Below are 24,815 nucleotides of genomic sequence, written 5' to 3'. Positions count from 1 at the left end.
ACTGCAGCGCACGCCCCGCAGCGGATGTGCTGACCGAGGGCCCCAGGCGGGATGGCAGAGGTGCGAACGGTGCGAGTGACCAGTCCAATGGCCTGTCGCCGCCCGTGCCCAAGGCCGTAAAGGAGAGTCCTCCTCCTCCTCCTCCTGCCAAGCTGCCGGTGCTGCCCAGTAAGCCTCCGGTCGCCCCTGTATACTGGAACGGTCACGCCGGGGTGGCCACCCCGACGCCAGCCTCCCTGCACCCCCAACGCGCCCGCAGTCCCTCCCCAGCCCACCTGAGCCCTCAGGATGCCCAGTGGGGGACCACACTGACCGGCAGACGCCCCTCCACCCACGGCTCCTCCCCCCAGCCCAACGGCCTCATCCCGCCTTCCCCGACTCTCCTGGCCAATCACAACGGGACTGGTTGGACCGCGGCTCACGCAGACCCGTCCCACGTCCCCTACCCCTCGCAGGTCTCTCACGGTGGAGCTGCAGCCCCCCAGCACGTCCCCCCGCTCACCCTCCCCATCTACAGAGCCCCGAGCAGGAGCATGCATGCCTGTGGAATGCTGGGCCGAGAACATCAACCGATACTACAACTCCCAGAATGCCCTCTCCTCCTCCACCACCACCACCACCACCACCACCACTGCTGCCTCGCCCACTGAGGAGCTCTCGGAGCTGGACTCCCTCTACCAGGCCAGCCTGCAAGCTTCCTCTGTGCCTCGCACCCCACGGGGTCACAGCCCCCAGCCAGGCTCCAGACCAGGTACACACCTCAGGTGCAACATGGTGCTACTGCCTTGTTGCTTGTTGTTGATATTTCACTCGAGTAACTTTTTTTTTCTTGTGTATTTTTCCAGTGCATAACAAATAAAATAAAATAAAAAATGTACAGAAAGGCCTTACAAGATGGATTTGTGATGGAGATGTTTTTTTCGTTACACTGCTGTGTTCTACCTAAAATGTTAATTAAAAATGCATTCCATTAACGGTTGACTTAAGATGCCTCTGTCTTCAGTCATGCCATTGATTAGCACTACTTAGTGCTGGAAATATGCAGCTCAAGAACTGGAGTCTTGTCTGTTGTAGTTCATATTTCTATCCAAGCCTTCACAGCTTCTCATTAGGATGCCTGTCCCATTTGCAGCTAGTACATTATCAAGCAGTTCAATTGAAAGGCATATTGTGGGGTTGGCTTGCACTGCTGCCAATGTTCCCGACTGTTCAGGTTCCCTGACCTTGATTTAATGTGATTGGGATTGAATGTGACAGTGAGTGAATAAAAAGTAATTTTCTCCTTCGCTTTACTTTGTGTTTGCCTGTGAACAGGCTCCGCAGCCAGGAAGCTCTTGTATGGCGGAACTCTCGGACGCTCCAAAACTCCCACCGCGGAGATCGAGAGGAACGCCTACAGAACACCTGGTTACGTCAGTGCCCCAGAGGCGCCCACTAAGGTAATGGTGTGTGTGCGTGTGTGTGTGTCTGCCTGTAGTTAAGGAGATGGTTTAAGGGAAAGAGACCTTTGCGAAGCCTTTGGCTTATCAGAAGCTGACTACCCTAAAATCACCCCCTACAATGCATTTGGTCTGTACGTCCTAAATGTCCTCTGTGTTTGAAGTACGCTCTTGTTAAATTTCTGCTCATTCATGGCTCATATTTATGCATCTGTGGTGCTCTGTCTGTGTGTGTGTGTGTTTGTGTGTGTGTGTGTGTGTGTGCGTGCAGCCTGCGCAGCCTGCGAGTGCAGTGGAGTGTGACCGGGTGGGGGTGTGTGACGATGCATCCTACAGTGCCGAGAACCTGCGTCGTGTCGCCCGTAGCCTGAGTGGCACAGTCATCGGGGGTCGACCTGAGCTGCTCTCTTCCTCCCGCAGCTTTGTGAGTGTGACATACACAAACACACACACACACTCTCTTTTTCATTTATATGCCGTCATAGACACAAGTAGAAAAATATATGTTTCTCTCCGATAAAGAAAGTACAGTCAAACACACACATGCATACATGCTCTCTCTCTTCTCTTGTCTCTCTCTCTCTCTCTCTCTCTCTCTCTCTCTCTCTCTCTCTCTCTCTCTCTCTGTCACTCTCTCTCTCTCTCTGTCTTTTCTTTTATGCTGTGTTTGAAAGAATACCAGTTAACGCACACACTGGCACTTCACACAACGCCCTGTACACACACACCACACACACAAACACACTCACACTGGTGCCTTATGTTTGGCTGTGCCCACAAGTCCTAATCTGACAGTAGCCGTCTGTTGGGGCAGGTTGAGTTTTCTCCATCTCTGGATGAGCCTCCTGTGCTTAAGGGCTCATCTCTCTGCAGCCTGAGCGTTGCCTCATGTGTGCCTTATAACATTACATCATCGCCAACCCCCCCAACCCCTCGCCATCACCCCGGCCCCCCCGCTGTGTTTCATGAGCTCATACTGCCATCTGCTGTTAAAGCGATGTAACTGCAGCTGTTTGCAGTGGCGGGACAAGGCCCTCTTCTGGCTATTGTTGTACATAGCAATAGTAAGGGAAATGCTGATTATACTGTGGAAAGGTCCTTTTGACCCCACTCATGATTAGGATTTAGCTTTTTCTTACACTCAAAATCTTAAGCAGTTGTACTTTTTCTTTGTGAAAACATGTTGAACAGTGAAACAGAGTAGGAGGAGTCATTGTTTCCTCCTGATGGAGCTCATAGAAAAGGAGTTAGAGTTGAGCTGTTGTGAAGCCTTAATGGTGGAATATAGGAGTTATTGGTCATATCTGTGGAATTTTTTGTTTTGGGGTGGGGGGGGGGGCAAAAGCAAGTATATTGTGTTAATGCAGATGGTGCCTAAAACAGACTTCCATTTGTGTGTGAGCCTGTTTTAACTCCATCTCTCTTCATGTCTCCCCTTCTGCTGTCCTCACCCATGGTGCTCTCGTCCTTTGGCTCTCTCCCTTTCTTTCTCTCTCTCCCTTTCTTTCTCTCTCTCCCTTTCTTTCTCTCTCTCCCTTTCTTTCTCTATCCCTCTTCTTACCGTTCTGTCTCATTCTCTTTCTCTGCTGATCTGTCTTTCTCATCTTTCTTTCCTCTGGCCTCTCATCTTTCTCATCTCTTTTCTCTGGCTCTCTCTCTCTCATCTCTTTCTCTCTCCCCTCCTCTCTTCTCTCTCTCTCTCTCTCTCTCTCTCTCTCTCTCTCTCTCTTTCTTTCTCTCTCTCTATCTTTTCCCTAAGAAGGAGTCCTCTGTAACCCGGATGCCAAAGCATGCAGACGCGCGGGTCATCTCACATCACCATAGCAATTCCCCGCACTTCACGTCCTCCCCCCACCTCCCCCCACTCCCCCTCCTTCCCCACCACCACCCCTCAGCACCTGTACCCCCACCCACACGCCCCCCCGACACACCCAACCCAGCAGCCTCGGGGACTCACAGGTAACCTCCTCTGCTCCTGAACCACCTCACGGAACACACACACACACACATGTACGCTTATACATACACACACACGCACACACGTACGCTTATACATACACACACACGCACACACGTACGCTTATACACACACACGCACACATGAATACATATACACATTCACATTGCACCCACATTGTCGCTCACACACAAATGCATGCACACACATACCTATGCATACGCATTCTCAACCACTGGCATTAGACCCCCATGCTACAGACAGATTGCTCTGATCAGCATGGATGCTAAAGGCCTGCATCACCATCACAGTTCACTTTCATTGTGTGATCCTTACCCCACTTCTCCCCACCACTGGTACTGCAGCTCTGTCCACAGGGCTGCCTTTCTGTAATGCAAAGAGTTTAGAATGTTAACATATCACATATCCTTTCACTGTAGACTACCGTAACTGAGTAGCAGATTAGCCTCTCCACTACCATACGTACCAGCTGGCACGTACCAACTTCAACCTTGTTTTTGTTGTTTTTTGTTGAGTGTGGTGTGTGTGTGTGTGTGTGTGTGTGTGTGTGTGTGTGTGTGTGAGTGCGTTAACGCTCTTTTTGTTGCCACGTGCAGGAGATCACTCAAAGGTCAACCCCTTTCTGGCTATGTTTGACCGGAGTGAAGCTCTCCAACGCGACTCCTACCACAACGTCGCCATGAGCTACGGCACGCTCCCGCGGGCTCCGCGGCGGCCAGCACCGGCCAGGCAATGGAGCCAACTGGACTCCGGCTACGCCACCCTCGCCCACCCCCGCCGCTCCGCGCCCCAAGACCGACCTGCAGAGGCCCCTTACAGGCGGCCCATGTCCACGCACACGAGCCGAGTTCCAGTGCCACCACCACCATCGGCCCCCCAGCACCACGAGCTCCGCAGCCCACACACCCAGGCCCCCCCTCAGCCACTCCGCCTGGACGTGCCCCCCGAGGGCGACTGGAGGACTACGGGCTACCAGACGGTCATCCTGGGCGGCAGGAATACCCAGCAGCAGCAGCAGCAGCCCTTCGCCAGGACGGACTCCCGGATGAGGCTGACGCGGAGCCCCTCGGTGGGTAGTCCGCTGTGCGCCCTGTGCCACCGCGCTCCCGCCGAGCCCATGGCCGGCTACTGCCGCTCCTGCGGGGCACACGTGGCCCGCTTCCGCACCGCCAGCTGAACCCGCCGACCCGCTTGCACACCTGGGACACCTGCCACTACCACACACCTGGGCTCTCTTCTCACCTGCTACACCCCCCCCCCCCCAAAACGCTGAGTCACACTTCTCTAGCCGAGGTTGTGCCCAGCTAAGGGGATTGGTAGGGTAGAGCACTGGTTCCCTAACACAAACACAACCTGCTCTTCACTAAGAGTACAGCACTCTTTCTCCATTGGATGGCCTTAATGCATGCCCCTAGCAGAAATGGAAAAGGCCGAATTCTCTTGTGGAGTGAGATGGACTTCAGCCTCTGATACGGTCACTCTCCCGACTGCAGCGTCTCCACTGCCTTTCATGATGCCTGCAGCTCTCCTCTCTCCATTCTGCCATCGTCTGAAGTTCATCAGAAAGTGGGTTGTCCCTGTCCTCTGTAATGGTGGTAGTGGGTGACCATTTTACATTATCCTTGGTTCAGGGCCTCTGTGTGTCTGGAATAGGACCTGCAGTGATGTGGACTATGGAGAGCTTGCAATGTAGAGTCCTTTGGCAGCTCCTCCTCAAGCTGACCACTGCAGTATCTGAAACAGGACACTAGGGAAGTTCTGACGGCTCCCCCTTCTACAGACACAATGATGACACTGATCCTGGCCTCCAGTAAGGGGCTACGTGTTGTATGAAGGCTTGGGAGAGACACTAAAGATGGATTATGGGTCAGAATAGCTGTAAAACATATGAAGGAAGAGGTATGAAGCCTGCCATGGAACCATTGGAACCGTTAGCCTGAAATTCAAATCAGGATCTGCTGAATTTGAAATCCTGATTTCCTGATATTCTGTTTGCGATTTGTCTCACTTTCAGCAATGACAAGCACATAATTCTTCCTCCCACAAACCAGTTTTATTTATAATCATCATAACAATTAATTACTTACTAATTATTTACTCAGAACTGTTAATACATAATTAAGACTATGAATGCTTCTTCATTTCAAAGTGATTACTAAACAAAGTGTTACCACAACTATCTTACTAATCAGTATACTCTTAACTTCCTTTCCAGAATCTTTGGTATATATCCTAGCAGCGTCTGGTCATTGTTTTGAAGCTGAAAAAGGGCTTTCCAACCATACACGTCATGGTTGCTGTGCAGAAAGCGACTGATGTTGATTACGGTAGCTTTTGTGGATAATATTTTTAAAAAATGGTTTATTTTAGTGCAGTGAAATGAACATAACAGTGTTAACACCAATTTAGTGCACTTCAGAAGTGCAAGCACTAGAAGATTTAGTATAAAAAAAGTCGCTCTTCTCCGATGTTCTGGGAGAAATGTTTTGTGAAATATTTATATTTTGTACAGTAGGCAAGGATGTTTAAAATGCCATCCTATAGAGGCACAGCTGTTTGCGACCCATAGGCGCCATTCTTAATCAGCTTTTGTCAGACAATGAAAACCCTGCATGTTGAAATGGGAGTGGTCCTTTTCGATTCTGGCAGTAGAGTTTTAGACTTGATGGATTTTCTTGGGAGGTTCTACTGAGAGGTAGGGGAGGTGGGGGATTATTTATTGTTTTGTTATTATTATATCTCCACAAATTCAATTTCATATGTTTCTGTTACACCATGAATCCTTGGTTTTGCCATTTCTCCCGTAAGGGATCTTTTTTATACACTTGTAGGAGCTGACTGAATTTTGAGCAAATTCACTCTTTAAAAAGTCTGCCTGTTTTCTTGGCAGGCAAGTTACACAGAGGGTCACATGGCATTAGCAAGTGCAGAAATGTAGCATCGTGGGGCCTTGTGACAGTTCTCAAACTTCAGATTGTTTATGTTGCAATTTTCTTTTTCACTTATACAAAAACAAACAAATGTAAAGCCTTATGTAAATGCTTTTGTCAAAGCATTACCTTTAAATGAAGGAATGAAAATGAAACATGTTTTGTTTTTAAGATAAAGTTTTTGCCTATTTTTTGGTTGCATATTTTTACATTTATTTTTCTATATTGTTGAAACTGCTGGCTAAATGCTACTAGTACAACAATGGGACAGGGTTGCCCTGGACTATGTAGTCAACAAGAGTGTGTGGGGGGGGGGGATGATTTAGGGGCTAACAGATTTAACTTACTGAAAGTCCTGAGAACTGGATTGTAGCTATTCTGTTAAATTGATACTCATAGCTGGTCTTGGACAAGGATTAAACTCTGCTAAACCATCCATTGAACTGTTGAATGTTAACTGCATTCATCATAACATGTGTTACTACAAAATCAGAGTAAATTTTAATCTGAATTGGAATTTTGAATGGAGAATTTATATTGTGGTTAAGTCACACTTATAAATCCTTGTCTAGTGATTAAGCTGCCAGTATCTCAGTGATGTGAATAACCTTTGGTTAGGAGGTTATAAATATTGTTATGTGTACTGAACAGCAACACTGCCCCCCTAAGGACAATGAGCAGACTACTGGATCCAGTGTGTCCTTAAACTGTACCAAAATGTTGGTGGTCCATCGCATACTGAAACTGTTGAAGTATGTATATAAATGTTTGTACATACATGAATAGCCTTTAAATCTAATGAATGAGCTTTGCCCATATAAAAGCTTGACAGATTTCCATTTCAAAGGTTGTTTGTAAATGCTGTGCTAGAAAAAAAAGGAAGTTCATGTGTATTTTTGCAATAAAGTTGCTATCCTCTGCTCCAGATTTGAGCAGAATTTAAAGACAAACACCCATCTCATTTTCATCTGTTAAAACAAAGCAAACCTTGTTGTCACGCTCATGCTCTTGTGGATGACAATCACCAGCCTCGTACACACCATCACATGCTCGCAGAGCTCTTTTCCCAGATTGGGGTGTGGGAAAAGTTTAGGGCCATAAATCACCTTTTGGTCCCTGTAGCGGCAAAAGCCTCACACAACACCCATTCAGGCACAGTACCTCAAGAATAAAGCTCTCCATGCCCACTTCGCTTAAACTCTCACCATGGCAGTGATTAAGACCATTAGGCCACAGTCTCTATGTCTCTTGAGGTTGTGTTAATGTAATATTTTGTCTATTCTCACCAGTAATCTTCTCTGCTTTTCTTTGATCCCCAAACATGGAGTTCCGTAACTGACCATGGGACATATGAGCTTTAAAGTCTTCAAGATGCCTTTCTTAAGGCTTAGCTCTGAAAGGCTACAGAACCTGTAGGCCTTTAATATAATACTTTAAAATACATTATTTTAAAATCACCTGTCGTGAAGGCTGTGAACAAGTTAAGACCATGTACAAAATAAATTTATTTACGATTATGCTTGTTGGCAGGCAATTAAATCGCACTGGTACAAAATGTTTCTTCGTCTCCTGCTCGCAACACCAAAGCCATGGATTCCATATCTAGGGCATATGCATACCTCTAACATATATTATTTTACTGTATATTACTCTGGGTAGAATCTTTAAGAAAATGGTTGGTGGAACGCACTACCAGTTACCAGAGCAGGGGGCATCCCTCTCTACCTTCAAGAAATTCCTGAATAGCCAGCTCTTCAGGGAGTATCTCATCTTGTAGCACTACCTACAACTAGACTTGCTAATTCTAGCACTTATCACCTGACTAGAACTGACACTTGACTATGGAAATGGCACTTACTGCTGCACCAACTTGTCCTTATCGTAGATGCAATTGGCCTTGGTGGTGTTGCAGTTGACCACCGGAAAGACATAAAGGCTGGTGGGAGTCCCCGTGAGCCATTGGCTCTCATGTAGGTCTCTGGACATGTGGATGCCAGTGACATTTGGTGGGGGTACAGCAAAGTGTTTTTCTTATATGGAAATGCCTGTGTGTGTGTGTGTGTACAGGAAATAGCTTGATCTTCCACCAAGTAGTATTTCTTTTGACTTTTGACGGTCTTCATGTGAGGCATAGTGAAGGCGAATTGGAGGCTTAGAACAAAATCCAACATATTGTCCATTCTTGTATCTGTCTAGTAGTACATTCCTCTCTGTTCTTGGATTACTTTATATTGCTATGGCTTACCATGTGGAGATTTGGAAATGGCTGATTTCGATAGACTGTGATTCTGTGCAAGTCTGTGCACTCAGTGGCTCTTAACCAGTTTTCCCTTTAGCAATCTGATTAGGACAGATTTCTGCATTTCATTACAGTCAGTAGTCTACTATATGCCACAGGTAGCCTGGCTGACGCCAAACCAATTCTCAATTCATATTCGGTTGTAATTGCGTCGGTGTGTTTCAGAGTTTTTGGTGATTTGGAAATGGGCTTGAATCGGATGGGCAGGCGAATCTGTCTGATCAGAGCAAATTCAAATGTGCTCCCAGACTCGTCTGCGTTACCACTTGTTGAAATTTACCCACTGAATTATGTGATTAGAGCCAACCCAAGACTTTTTTTTTTTTTTTAAACCTGCCTACAATGCAATGTGACTGCTGCTCCATTCACCCTTTCGGTTTCTATTTGAGATCACATCATTAGGCCTACCTTAACAACTGCCTTTGCAAGGCATCCAGTTCAGTTCACTAGTGTCCCCTCACATTAACTATACCAAATTCGTCCATGTTTGCCCCCAGACATAATGTGAATACAAGCTTTGTGAGGCTGCACTGTTTGTACAGTACATTATGTTGACCCCAGCATGGAATCCTCAGAAAGAGCAAGTGCTTTTAGATAAACAAGAGAGCCTCCCTTTGACTGCAGATGTGCTACCTCAGGTAACGGAAATGTTTAGTGCGTTGCACTCCAATGACAAGGTAGCTTTTTCAAATGGGGTGCGCCTCGGGGGTCTACCTGAGATGCTCCCTGCAGTGCCTGAAAGAGCAGGAAAGAGCCTTTCTTGAAACTCAAACTAAATCCTGTGTACTAGGTGGCCAAGTCTCGGTGTGGTCTGCAGGAGGACGGCATGAGAGAAAGGACAATCCACCATTTGGGCTTTGCTTTTACATCTATTTGTATTGCTGTTCAGTGTGCAGATAGCCTACGTTTATTTAGTTAAATCAAATCTATTCATTTGTTTTCTTTCTGTGTTCTATGTTTAGGTTCCCCATGAAATACACTACCTATCTGATATTCAAATGTTATACATTAAAATATTTATTATGTCCTGTGACCTATGCAGTAGCAGTAGCTGTGACCTATATGCAGTACTAGCCAGAACAGTTGTGGGTTCGACTCCCAGTCAACTCCTCGTTGTGCCCTTCAGCAAGGCACTTAACCCTGCCTCCAGTGAGGCTGGCCCTGTAACTGAGGTCTGTAATGGATAAAAGCATAAGCCAAATAAATAAATATCCCGTACAGTATATATACACACACACACATACCGTATATGTATATATACAGTTAGGAACAAAATTATTCATACTCCTGGCAAATATTGATTTAATGTTGATTTTCTCTTGATCAATATGTTTGTTCTGTCTGAAAATGACCCTGCCACATGGCTAAAGGTTGTAAGACAATGTGGTAGAAACATGGAATCAAAAAAACTTTTTTAACATTTTTATGAAAAATGGCATATCCAAAATTATTCATGCCCTTTTTAAATAATCAATGGAAACATTGCATTCAAAGCTCTTAAAATGGTTCTTATACCTACCAAGCCTCTCCAAGTCTCCACAATGATTCTGGCCCCACCTTTTTAGCAGTAATCCGGGTTTTGAGGCAGGAACGATTATTTGCCATCACTCTGGCTGTTAACCATTTCTTGCCTTGTTTGGCTGTATGTTTTGGGTCATTGTGTGTTTTAATGGTCCAATGCCGCCTATTGGGGCAGGTCTCTCAGCAGACTGCCTGATCTGTTCCTCCATAATCTTAATGTAGCCCCTTGTTTTAGTGATACCATTTACTTTCAGAAGGTCGAGATTGTGAAAGAATGAATTATGTTCTCTTTTTTAATGCAAATTTTATGCGAGGCTAAGATGCCGTGGTGTCCTCTCTTTCTTGACATGATTAAAACCTGAGGTGTTTGGATAAACTGAATAGATGAATGTTGTTTTTTTTTTTGCCAGCCCTGCATGGATGGCCGCATTTTCTCATGTTGCTTGTCTTTTTTCACACATTATCATATGTTTATGCTGCACAAATGCACTCATACATAATCTTATTTGTCCTGTTGCTAAAGGCATTCAAGTGTGTGTGTGTGTGTACGTGACTGTGCATGAGTGATTGCTACAGTATTCTTTTAACAGCCCTGGGTGATATTTCTAAACCTATTGACATAATTTCTCTCATTTGTCAACCATGACAATCTAACATAAACAGTCTAATTTCCCTACCTTTAGTGGTTATTAAGTTCTATATTTTCACAAAGCTCAAACATCATGAGTAAACTTGCAATCAAAGAGGAGAATGTACCTGATCGGGGACTGTGAACTTAAGTGTGTGTGTGCGTGTGTGTGTGTGTGTGTGTGTGTAAGAGAGAGAAAGACATTTGTTTGCTTTTTATACATGCAGAGGAAGGCCAGATAAGGATCTTGATTAAAGTATGAACTCAAGGTTACATTTTTCAAATCTGCTGGGTGCTCTTGTTTACCACAGCTTTAAATTATTAGCATTGTGCCATAGACCACATCTGACACATCACTACTTTGGAATGAACCCTTCAGGGCAAAAACTCGAAATTCATGAAACTTAAGTTTGCCTGATTGTCAAAAGTGTAAGATGAATCACAGTTAAAGCCTTGCCAGTGCCCCATTTTTGTCAGCAGCGAGCACAGTACGATTTCCTGACTGCAGAAGGATGGGAGGCTATGTTGTCTTTAAATTAGCACGCTTCCTTGTGTTGCCAGCTGGAGTTGAGCTCAGAGCACTGTGTGTTTAGGCTGTGCTTAACCAGGCTTTATTGGGCATTTAGAAACTGCCACGGGGTCTCCTACTTCTGCTGCTGTCTGAAAAGTTCAAGTTACTTTGAACAACAGCCCAGGCACCCCTGCAGAGACCTGAGAGAGAGGACTGTTCCTCCAGCCATACCCCCTGTGCCTTCTTGATAGTCCCAGCGCACTTCCATCTGAGGCATGGACTCTACCTCAAACACCTCTGGAAATGAATTCAATGACAAGGTCCCGTTCGTCATAATATTATTAAATCTATGCAGTGAGTCTGAGATCCTGAGGGCTTGGGTGAGATATCTCAGGGCTGCTTAATCAAAGGTCAGGGTTGCTGCTGCAAGTGGTCTCCCCATGTAGCCGGGTCAGGCATTTGTGCAAGATGTCAGGTATTTCTAACCACTAGGCTCCACTGAATACTTCCAGCTTTTTAATTAGCTACATGGAAGTGTCTGGCTGTGCAAAACATGCAGTAGAGAGTCCCTGTGAGTCTCTATATGCATCCAGGACAGCCGTCAGGTATCAGGGAAGGCAAGTTTATACGTGTTGAGAGGAGACGTGAGACTAGTCAGAGGATGCAGATTAGGGGGTCGAGAAGAGTGGTCAGCATTAGATACTGTATTCATCTTGGCGCTGTACTATAGTCAGGTTACTGGCTTATCCAGGTAACTTCAGGAGCTATCACTGATTTCTAAAAGAACATATTGAGTATCCGTGGTTTTAAATGTGACATGTTCTTTTAAGATTAGTGCTCCTGCTACCTTGATAAGCCAGTGACCTTATTTCATGGTATAGCCTTCTAGAATCTCAAATACAATGTAAAGATCGTAAAGAATAATCACAGGCATCCACTTGTCCCTGCCCAGTTCCTGTGAACCTTTTCCTCTATTCTTATTTGTTTGGGTTAAAATCCATACTTCAGTGGCTCATTGTTCTATACAATGACACATTTATCAATATGTAATTGTATGTGGACATCATATTATGTTCACTCAATTGCCTATTCAACTTTCCTCTTTTGCCAATAAAAAGCCTTTTCAATGTGTCACTTTTTTTTGTTTATCTGACACTCAAAACAAGTAATTTGTGTGCATTGACTCCTTAACACAAAGGCTTCCTTACACTAACAACTGTAATCACATCTTTGTGGGTTTAAACACGAACATGGTCTTTCTTTGATAACAAATTGTTCAATACATCCTTTTCAGTATTTTCAGAAAAAGGAGTGTATTGCCAATACATTACTCTGGTTGTATTGACACAGCATGTCCTTGAGTGTGATGGTTGTGTGCTTGAAATTGCAAAGAGGTCAAAGGGTTACATGAGGTACTTGGTCGGCCTTTTTTTTGCATACAACTGTGGCACTGTTACATCACAATATTATGAAGGAAGCAGTGTGACTCACTGACCCTCATTTGCTAACATTTGAAACTTTAATTGTGTCAGATAGTTTTGCACGGCCCCTCAAGGGTCATTTGGTAAATGCTAAGCACGACAGCAAAACAATGTACGCAGTTCATTTCCTGTCACTTGGCTGACATAGACTCAGAGGCCAGTTTCAGAAGCTGTATTAATGAAGGGCTTCTGTCTGGAGATTTCATGGCGATTGTGAAGGTTGTATAGATGTCAGCAAGTTACTGGTCAGGAAACAAGCACAGACAGTGAAACTGTTACAGCTGATAACCAGTATCTTACTATCTTCTTTTACCATCCAGTCAAAGCTTATAGAATATAAATAAATGTGTCAGACACTGTATGAGTGAGTTTTTTGCTTCTTTCCTTTCTTTAATGTCCTTCATATATGTGATTTGTAATGTGTTTTCACATGTTGGCATGACCGTTTCCTTTTTATCTAGATCCATTGCCATGAACCGTCCGTCAGGTATGAATTTTACAGTCATGACCATTAGAGCGAGCCTCTATTAAGGTGACAGGAGTGAGTGGCTTTCAAGTATAGACCCTTTCAACAATAAAAACAAAAACAATGCTTGAACGTTCTATTTGGTTCCCAATCTACTTCCTCTGCATTAAGATAACATATGGAATGTTAAAAAGGAAGTCTTGTGGGGCCAACTATGATGCTGATAATGGAACTCTCTTGAAAGGGTCCATAGTGTTGCTGCTGTCCTACAACCAGTTACACAAACTCCTTCTGGACCACAAACCTGTTCATGTCTTTACCAGCTGGGCCATTCAATCAATCAAGTGATTATGCTGCTCTTCTTTGCCCAAGTGTGTTGGAGAACTTCAGATGGTAGGTTTTGTATTCTGCATAAACATATTGTTTGGACATAAATGGGTTATCAACAATGTTTGGGATAGCGTGACTTGTTTTTCGTGTGCTGCACTGTTTGACCTGCTAAGTAAATGTAGGAGAAGGTGACCGCTACCTCAAGCTTTTTACCAATCTGAATTTTAGGGGGTAATTTTGTTGCAGTACATACTGTATGTGTATGTGTGTGTATCTGCATTTGTGCTAGTTCAGACTCAGACTGGATCATGTTTAAGGGGAGGTGATATCTGTTGCAACCAGTTATTTTTTTGCCATTAGTTAATCTTACAATCCCAAAACAGAAAAAGTTGGGACGTTGTGTAAAATACAAATAAAAATAGAATGTGATAATATACAAGTCTCGTAAACCCATATTTGGCAGCAAAAAGGATATAGACAACATATCAAATGTTGAAAATAAAAAATTGGACTATTTCATGGAAAATATATGTTAATTTTGAATTTGATGCCAGCAACATGTTTCAAAAAAAGTTGTGACGGCAGCATGTTTACCACTGAACTGCTTCACGTCTTTATTTAACAGAATTCTGTAAATGTTTATGAACTGAGGAGACCATTTGCTACAGTTTTGAGAATTAAATGTTGTCCCATTACTCCCTTACTGTATTTAGGATTTCAGTTGCTCAACAGCATATGGTATTCTTAGTCATGTTTTTCATTCCATTATGCACCTAATTTGACAAATCTGGACTGCAGACAGGCCATCTTAGCACCTGAACTCTTCCTCTATTGAGAAATACCATATATATATGTGCAGAATTCATTTTGCCATTGTTTTCCTGAAATATTCAATGTCGTCCCTGGCGTTGACATTGCCTGGATGGCAGTATATGCTGCTCAAAACCTATATACATCATTCAGAATTGATTGTGCTTTGCCAAATGTGCAAGATGCCCATGCTGTAGGCACTAATGCTCCTCCACATCGTCATAAATGTTGGGTTTCAAACTGAGCACTAAAACAAGTTGGATAGGTTGGACACTTGGATAGGCCCTCTCCTCTTTAGCCCAGATGAGTCCATGATTTCCAAAAAAATGGCACTTTGATTGTTCTAACCACAGGACCTTTTTCCACGTTACCTCAGTCAATTTTAAACAAGCTCAGGCCCAGAGAAGAGGGTGGTATTTTCTGCATCATGTCTCAATACAATTTTTGCTGTTACAATTTTGGCTGCAGTTTTTGAATTGAGTATCAAACTGCACATAGACAATGGTTATCAGAGGTTTTCCTGAGCCCATACAATGACAGGTGGAAACAGGGCTGGTATTAATGCAGTGATCTGAGGTCCAAAAGACCACGGACATCCAATTTGTTTTCCAGCAAATTCTCTGGGATGCTCTTTTTCATACCCAATCGTTAGATTCTTCCTTTTGTTTTTTTGTCATTACACAACTTTTCCAGCATTTTGTTACCCTGTCCCAACTTTTTTTGAAACATGTTGCTGGTATCAAATTCAAAATTAACATATATTTTCCATGCAATAGTCAAATTTGTCATTTTCAACATTTGATATGTTGTCTGTGTCCTTTTTGCAACTAAATATGAGGTTAAGAGATTAGCAGATTATTACATTCTGTTTTTATTCACATTTTACACAATGTCCCAACTTTTTTTGTTTTGGGGTTGTACAACAGCTTTGTAATTGAATCCTATTATCTTTTATTGTGTGTTATCTTAGATTGGCATGCACTTGTAGGGGGATGACCTGTATGAAAATATGCTGTCTTTCTGTCTTCTGTTCACTTTCACGCTGTAAAATGAACGAGAAAGCACAAATGTGACCGTTTTAGAGCGTAAAAAGAAATTCTCAGAGAAACTGGAACTCTTGTGGGAGGACATTTATTTGGTGCTAAAAGTGCAGTCTAGGACAAAATGCCTTTTTTTGGCTTGGGGGAACACGCAAAGGAGGAATGGCGTCACCTCCCTATCTGTTGTTTTTCTCTGTCACTCATGAATATGTTCTCTGAAAAACCACAGTGCCTCTATGCACCGAATAAAAATAAAGATAGCTGAAACCACAAGTCTGCTTAGACTTTTAGAACCCACTGGATTGCTTACCGTTTTGCAACATTATCAAATAATGCAAATTTCAAAACTAAATTTGTTACCCCTGTTTCTGCATTTTGGGCATAGGACATGGTGTGACTTTGACTGTCTCTATGTCAAGGCTTGGTTTACAGTTACATGTCGCTGTTTTGTTTATAGGTCTCATGGATCCTGTAGAATCACTGCCATTTCACAGTAATGCCTATATTTGCTTGTATAAGAACGCCAAATCCCTTGACCCATCATTGGTTTATCATCTGCACTTAATGGAGAGACATGCAGACTCTCTCTCTCTCTCTCTCTCTCCTTCTGCTGTGTTTGTGTGTGTGTGTGTGTTTCTGCCAACATTATAAATGATTAAGTAATTATTTCAATGTTGCATTAAAATTGTGAAGACATGAGTTGTTATTCATGTTTTCCACACAATGTCTGTGTCTGATGCATATGTGTTTGTTTGTATGTGTTCGTTTGCACACATTGCATGTGTCTGTCTGTGTGTGTGTGTGTGTGTGTGTGTGTGTGTGTGTGTGTGTGTGTGTGTGTGTGTGTGTGTGTGAGTTTGTCTGTGTGAGTGAGAGAGAGAGAGAGTATGTTTGTTTTGTGTACATCTATGTCTATTTCCCAAAGCAATATCATCTTTGATTTGGCTCTGAGACAAAGTAAACCTCAAATCTGCCAGTGTTTGTTTAGAGGGTATTGTGCCTTAGAGCATGTTATTAGGAGTCCTGTACACACTTGTGTACTTTATGAGTTCCATCATACAGATACAGCCAGATGTGCATTCAGCATACAACACATGCAAACAGAGAGACATACTCAGTTGTTTTAATGTAACCGTGTGAATTACTCTTGTCTCTATAATCAAAGTTGTATTCACTTTTGTGTATCAAAATGATTCCAAATATTCTCTTCAATTTAAGAATAATATCCAAATATTCTCTTCAATTTTATTCTTTTCGAATTTACCTCAGTAAAACACAGATCAGGAAAAACAATACAACAGGACATGACATGAAATATCATGAGATTAGAGACCATCCTAAAATGAAAACACAACATCTCACACTGCAGTAGGCTCTGTAGCATAAGAAAAAAGTATGTGACAAAAACACAACGTGACACAGCAGAACAGAATGTGTGCAGAGATAGTCTGCTGGAACACGCAAATCCATAAGCACAAGCCCCTGGCAAGTCTTCCGAGCTGCGCCGCACGACAGAGAGCTCTGCTCAGAGAGCTCTCGCACGGACATGCTTTTGGGAGGTTGTCTGTTGTCAAACACATTGTCCTTTTCTTTATTTAAAGGCATGAAGCTATTTTTCTTTTCTAGTGTCTCGTCCGTTTTGCACACATGGGTCAAACATAGTCTCAGGAAAGAAGCAGAGTAAAAAGCTCCCCCAGGTCTGTGTCTCCCAGCAACCATCTTGGCCACATGATATTGATATAGAGGTCAAGGCAGTTGGCATGACGAATGCCTTACATGGACATCGACTCTCTTTGTTGGGGTATCTCTTACGTCCCACTTCCGTTTCTGTCTTTATGTATGCAGCTCAATAAATTCAATAAATTAACGGAGGAAAGAAACACACAGCACAATGTTTTTGTATTGACTTTCCTTTGTTTGTCCCGTCCGTTTAAGTTTGTCATAGCAGTTAAATAGCCTGTATACAGTTCCCCTGGTATTTAAGCAATATGGCACAAGTGAGAGTGGGTTGGTAAGGATATAGGCCTACCCACGGCTGTGGTTTGGAAATAGGCACAAAGCCGGAGGCCTAGTGCCGCAGGTAACCACAACCATGGGTGTATCCTTTACCAACCCCATGATCATGAGTGCCATATTACTGTATACAACAGTTCTATTTCCAGCTAATCGAATTAAAAAATCAAATTGTGTTTTCTATCTTAGATTTTTTTTTGTTCATCCTCTGCCCCAAAAGATAGCTCCAATTTTAGGCTTGGCATTTCCTGTTGCTAAGCAACGCAGCATTTAACTCAAGACAAGTTCAGTGAGAGAGGTTATAGGCCTATGTGCTTATGCACACAATCATTTGTCAGCCTTCTTGCTTGTCTATACGTCACATGCTAAATTGAACCCTACTCCATTTACTCAATTTTCTTCTTCAATAACTGTTAAATGTGACGTTATGTAATCACTGCTCTCTTGTTTTATTATGTTATATAGCCTAGGCCCACTGTATTTGCCCACAACCACAAAACACAGAAAAATACCTGTTGCCTAATGTTATTCTACCTACAGTAGGCTACTGTGCAAAATAGTTTAGGCACCCATTAGATTTGATGTTTTAGCAATGTTATAATTGACCATATATGTTTATTTCTCATTGACTTTATTAGAATTCAACCAGAAGATGAGGGAATATAAAAAAAAACACAAAAATTGTGCATTTCTGGTTCAGGTTCTAGTCTTTGGATCCATTTGTTTGGTTGTTTTTGCAGCGTTATAATGACCAATCTCGCAGGGGGGAATTGAAGTCGGTTGGTACTGGTAGACTACTGGTTCTGGCTCTGACACATTGGTATCAGAAGTGGGAAGGAGATGACGACACTTTGACAGATCGAAGGTCTCATTGAAAAGCTACAGCTGAAAGAGTTCATTGCTCACCTAATGTGGGAAATGCGTGGCCAAAGATTTCTATTTAAAGAACCTTGATGAGGCAAGCTGACACTATATTACCACCTGGGAATACAATGAAGAGGGTCACTGGAGATGTACAGTGCTTTTCAGGTGTCTCCTCCACTTTGCGCCCTGCCAAAATGCTCTTGACATCGCAGCTTCTGGTAGGCCAGGCATGGTGGGCCAGGCATGCCCACCTGGGTGGGGACATGGGCGGATTATGAACTTTCAGGCCCCTGGGCCCAGATGTATTAAGGGCCCCCCACTCATTTTCGTATATGTGGGAGGGGGGGTTTGGGGGTCCTCCGCCAGAAAATTTTTAATTTGTTTGATGTGATTTCCTGTATTCTGGTGTATTTTGGGGATGGCCAATGCTAAATTCAATCAGATTCATAGCCTACATCCTGATTTGTTGATATTGAGGCAATGATTCCATGCAAAGGCTTGGGCTTCAGGGCCCCCTGACCCCTTGGGCCCCTGGGCCTGGGCCCGGTAGGCCCGTGCAGTAATCCATCCCTGGGTGGGGAGCAACAACAGCTCCATCAAGAACTTCTCCCTTGGTGATTAGTCATTATAACATTGCTAAAACAACAAATCTAATAGTAGCTTGAGACTGAAAATGGACTGGTATCACAACAAAAACTACATTTTATGTGTATTTAAATTGCCTACTGTATAGCCTACATATGTCCTGTGTTCTCTGATCATATTCTAATTAAGAAAGTGAAAAATAAACAATATGGGCCTTTTATAGCATTGCTGAAACATATAAGGTGCCTGATACAAAACATGTAAGGTGCCTGATATATTTGCACAGTACTGTATATCAATCCATGTAGACTGTCAATATTTGTGACAGGGTGACCAATTAGATTACTGGCATTGAAATACTTTGCCCCACAGCCAAAATAATGGTCCAGGATAAAGATTAATGTAATGGCACTGGATCAAAATTAATATGATGGGACAGAATAGACTTGCATGACCATGCAGCGCCCAAGTAAGAACAGGGAGGAAGTGGAAAGCCCAGGAGGAGGTTGACATGGCCATCAGCAGGTTAAAACACTAGGAGGTCACTGGAAGAGTCCAGGAGGGTCGAGCAGGGTTGGGGAGAGGCGAGACCCCCCTCTTCTGGTCCAAGGCCTCCAAGGAACAGAGAAGAGCCATGGTGGTGGCAGAAGTGGCAAGGACGGAACAAGACCGTCTACGTGTCAAAGCGGTGTCTCAAAGCTGGCAGGGAGGCTGGATGTGTTGGGAAGGCGTCACAGGCAGGCCCATGTCATGGGCAGATCTGTGGAAGACCCCCCAAGCCAGACTCGGCTTCTTAATCAAGTCCACCTATGACACTCTGCCTTGCTCCCGAAACCTCAACCTATGGTTTGGCGCGGAAGAAAGCTGTTCCCTGTGCAACACCATCAACGCAAACCTCCAGCACATCCTCTCTGGATGTAAGACGGCACTGTCACAAGGCCGCTACAGGTGGCGGCATGACCTGGTGCTGAAAAAGCTGGCAGAGGTGGCAGAGGCATGCAGACAACAGGCCAACAGCCAACCTCCTGCCCCAGTGAGACGGCACATCTCCTTTGCTAGAGCTGGGGAAGATCCCAAACCCACCCACCAGACAGCAACACCAAGACTCCTCTCACCCGGTGGTGAGTGGACCATGAGGGTTGACCTGGGGAGACAGCTCCATTTTCCAAGGGAGATAGTGGAAATATCGCTCCGGCCAGATCTGATCTTGTGGTCAGTTCCAGACAAGACCATCCTGATGGTGGAACTTACTGTCCCGTGGGAACAAGGCATGGAGGCTGCCAATGAACGCAAACGTTCCAAGTATGCAGACCTGGCAGCAGAGTGTCAGAAGGCTGGCTGGAAAGCCATTACACGCCCTGTTGAGGTGGGGTGTATTAAATCTATGGTATCAAAATTACCATCAGGGCTTTGTGGGCGCCTCAACAGTTCGCTGCACAGGAGCAGGGAGCCGGAAAGCCATCAAGGAACTGGCGGAGGAGGCAGAGAGGGGCAGCTTCTGGCTGTGGCTGAGGAGGAGAGATAGAGGGTGGGGGCAGAACACCTAGGGCATCAGCAGGGGGTGGCAGGTAGAGATACCAGCCATCGCTCCGCCACCAAGAGATGTACTGGGGTTAAAGGAGCGAAACATCAGTGACTGGTGGTCCCCAGCTGATGACCCGTTCCTGCCCATAGGTGTATAGGGGAACACACTTGCATAGAGTGCACTGGTGGAGGTGCGTCAGGCAGCAATGCCCAGCAGGTATACCAACAGCCTGTATCTTCAAAGCAGGACAGACATTCACATACATATCCAGAACAAATCTATAATTCTGAACAAATACTAAGTATGATTTTTAGTACTGAAGTAAAGGTGTATTTGTGCCAAATTCCACATTTACTTTACATTTAGTGATTACTTTAAATAAAGTAGTACTGTAAAGGCCGTCAAAATGTTTCCACGGAAAACAGCTGAAGGGAAGGTTCAGGCGTGTCAGAACTTTATGGGACAGTATTGATGCATTAGACTTGAATATTGTAGAAAACATTCGTAATCTGACTCCATAATTAGTTGACAACCTACAGTATAACTAAACAGTTTATAAAGCAAATGTTAAAAGCAAAGGCATGGCACACCAATAAGTATATGTACAGTATGGTAAGAACAGTTTAATACTGCAATACACGGTAGCTTAAATTTTACAGCTGGCAAGTAAACACAAAACCAAACCTGGGATGAGTGACAGAAAAGGGGAAGGGAAGGCAGAGACAAAGAGTGTGAAAGAGTAGATGAGCAGAGCCGAGAAGAGAAGCCAAGCTCCCGAACACCCGAAGGTGTTTTGGTTTTACACACTAAAACTCATTGCATTTGCCAGTGACCAATCCCTGTGAGGCCCTAAGATAACACTATACCATTAATCAAGGCCCAGTAGAGATTAGATAGATAGATAGATAGATAGATAGATAGATAGATAGATACTTATAGATAGATAGATAGATAGATAGATAGATAGATAGACAGACAGACAGACAGACAGACAGACAGATAGATAGATAGATAGATACTTTATTGATCCCCGTGGGGAAATTCAAGAATTGGACATTGGACTAGTTGAGCTATAAAACTATGGAACATATCTCAGATTGTAATGAAACCATGATCAGATTGCTGCCCATATAACAAGGATCAATTAGAGATCATATATGAATATTTTGCATTAATATACAGTACAATTACACAAACTTGAAATACCACTCTTCTCGAGTCTCCCTCTGACCCTGGTGAAGGTCTGGGTCAAAATGATCAAAGGACACAGGAGATGCAATCAGCAGCATTGTGATCAGGCCTTGGGTGCCTGTTATAATCAGTCCATGGATGCAAACAGTTCAAGTTGGAAAGCTGTGGTGTGACTTGCCTTTTTGGCCACCTGGGCAAATAATGCCATTGACCATTCATCTAGATGTAATCATTCTCAGAGTGGATTTGGCCTTACAGTAACTTAAAGTAAAGTATTACAGCTTGGGAGTTGAACATAGGTCAGCTGTTCCTAGAACAGTGATACTAGCACTGCTCCACCATGCTCGCTCTGCTTTTCCTGGGATTTCAATTTAACATAAAATTGGCTAATAATATCTCATTTGTCCATCTTATGATGCCAACCCCTTTGATTTCATATTGTATTAAACAAATATTTGTTCATGTTGTGTGTGAGCAGAGCCAAAGATGTTTGGTAGAACTGTGTATGCGTGAGCAAGATTTTTCTGTGTCTTTTCTCCAAGTTGCACAGCTATGACATCACACCAGTGTGATTGTTTATTTGCAAAGATGTCGTCCTTGACTGAAATGATATATAATGGTCCAGGTCCAACAACAATAAGCTAATATCAGATCATGTGGTAAGCACTTACCCACGGCTGTGGTTTGGCTGTTAGCCAACTTATACAAAATTGATTAGTTGAAGTAGAACTTGCGTGTAAAAGTCATATGGACCTTGTGATCGTGGGGTTGGTAAATGATATACCCAGGGCTCTGGTTACCTTCTGCAGCCCTTGGCCTCCGACCTTGTGCTTGAAGTCGAGCCACAGCCATAGGTATATCCTTTTCCAACCCCACACTCACTCATGCCATATTGCTGAATCACTGCTAAATTGATCAAGACCAAGATCAATTTTGGTGGACCAAGTCTTCCATGTGATTGTATTTGGTTGGTTGTTCTGGCTTGGGGAAACGGGTCACAGAATCTCCTTTCAATGTAACTGTCCATCTGCAGAGGTTAGATTATATAGTTCTATGGCACCAGTTTGTGGCAATGGATAATGTGCCACCTACTGTAATTTGCTTGTTTGTGAACATGCGGGCTGAAGTGAACACATGCTGGACACCATTTTCAAAGATGGTGGCAGCCCACTGAGTATATTTTTGGCTGAATTAGCTAGCCTAGCATCAGCCATCAGATAAATGTGGCCTGAACACAACATGTTGTGGTCAGCTGTTATTGTTTGGGAAAAAGAGTGGTTTTCTCAAATCACCAGCAAAGATCGAGGTGCTGAAAGGTTTGCACTTATGGCTTAATACATAGAGCTCTCTCTCTATCTCTCTTTCTCTCTCTCTCTCTCTCTCTCTCTCTATCTCTCTCTCTCTCTCCCTCTCTCTCTCTGTCTCTCTCCTCCTCTGAAACCCTTTTAGAGGGCACCCAGACCGTTTCATCTTTAATCCTGTTGTCCACGCCAGCCTGGGTTCTGGATTGACTTCCTATCCCGATGACCTCCACTCATCCATGTCCTCTAGGATGTGTGTGTTGTCCTGCTCCCTCAGCATGGGGTTAAAGAGAGTAAGGGACGCAGGGGCAGGAGTTGGCCTTCACCGCCAAATCTGTCCCCCTTCCCACTCCCCTGGAGCTCTTTGCGTCAGGTGTCAATCATCCAGAAGTCCTTGCTGTTCTGTGAGTGAGGTCCAGTCCGGGAGAAGTCCTACTTCCTTTAATCAAACCTCCCCTCCTGGAGTGCTCTGACCAGGTGAGGTGAGGTGGTGATGATGACCCTCCGCCCCCACAACCTGATTGTGTTACTTGTGCTTCAGAGTCTGCGAGATTCACAGCAGACATCTGCATGTCATCATCAGTGAATCTCGTCAGCTCATCAAGGACGGCCCTTTTTCACTGACCTACATATTTCAGAGACAGACTGTGTACAACCCTGTTTCTTTTAACAGTGGACACATCTTTTAGTATGCAGAGCTTCTTATTATATGTGTGCCCATGTAATGAAGATGCTGCAGCTGATTTTGAATTAGTTTACTTTTGTTATCGTCTGTATGTATTTATTTAGAGCTTTAATAATGTATACAATAGAATACAACAATAGAGAATCATAACAGGTACACAACAACACAAACAAACAAACAGCAATAAAAATAACAAAAAAACAAACAAACGAACAATAATACAAATAATAACATGATAATAACTAATTTATGTTCTTTATAATGCAAAATATTACTCTTTTTATGTAACTAGTTACTAGTATAAATATAATCATTATAATAATAATTTAAATATTGTGTACTTGAGTGGGTTTATGGGTGAATGTGTGTGTATTAATGAGCCACTGGTAGAAATCCAGAATGATTCCATGCCATATATAGACTGGTATATATATGGCGTCAGGTATGACACAGTTTTCTCAACCTTTTTTAGGGCAGGGCACATGAACCTGCCATGGAGAATTATGGACCTCACAAGTGGGGATTTACGAGACTTTGTGCTGATTAACCAAAGCTTTAATCTGTTAGTTTAACATGTCCTCATCCCATAGGCTGACCTTTTTGTGCTGGCTGAATGACTCGGGATATTTGCAGACAGGGTCAGGCAGCAATTTAGATATGTTGCACAAAAAGAACTCCTTGTTCCAATTCCAGTGTTAATATAAATGGTCAATACTGTGACCCATGTTGTATTATTGACATGCAAAGACATGAACTGTAGACATCAGGTCTGTATGCAGTGAATTTTGAGCCATGCTTATCCTTTGAGGTGGAGATTAGTATGGTGACCTTAATGGCACATACCTACCTCCCCAAGCACAAGAATGAACAGGGGAACCAATCATTCCTGGACACGTGGATCACACTACAGAACAATTTCTTTTTGAGGTTAATGTATTGTATTATAGTTATCTGTTTTACATTGTACTATCAGATTTTGCTCATTCAAGATTTGCCTCTGAACCTACTTTTAAGAATGCTCTCAAACACACTCCTCACCCACCTATGCACGCACACACACACACATGAACACACACAGACAGACATTGAGCCACGAGACTCAAAGACCTGGTCGGTGGAGCGTTAGCACTAAGTGTATGAGACAGTTTCGGGCAGGGGTGGTGTCGAGACCAGCAGATCAGGGGGTCATATCTCACATCCAGACCCCAGCTGTGAGGA

General features: G+C 43.6%; 1 protein-coding gene across 1 annotated transcript in view; it reads left to right on the top strand.

Moving 5' to 3' along the window:
• The window catches only part of usp54a (ubiquitin specific peptidase 54a), a 51,474-nt gene extending 44,177 nt beyond the window's left edge, over nt 1–7,297 (top strand). The window contains 7 exon segments of the mRNA XM_042066208.1: nt 8–168; nt 320–751; nt 1,315–1,439; nt 1,711–1,863; nt 3,202–3,398; nt 3,762–3,765; nt 3,932–7,297. Coding sequence (XP_041922142.1) covers nt 8–168; nt 320–751; nt 1,315–1,439; nt 1,711–1,863; nt 3,202–3,398; nt 3,762–3,765; nt 3,932–4,594 — 1,735 coding nt within the window. The 3' untranslated portion in view covers nt 4,595–7,297.
• Nucleotides 7,298–24,815: the final 17,518 nt, after the last annotated feature.

The sequence above is a fragment of the Alosa sapidissima genome, chromosome 16, assembly GCF_018492685.1.
Source record: "Alosa sapidissima isolate fAloSap1 chromosome 16, fAloSap1.pri, whole genome shotgun sequence".
NCBI classification, from domain to species: domain Eukaryota; kingdom Metazoa; phylum Chordata; class Actinopteri; order Clupeiformes; family Clupeidae; genus Alosa; species Alosa sapidissima.
This window is presented reverse-complemented; position numbering and strand designations above follow the sequence as displayed.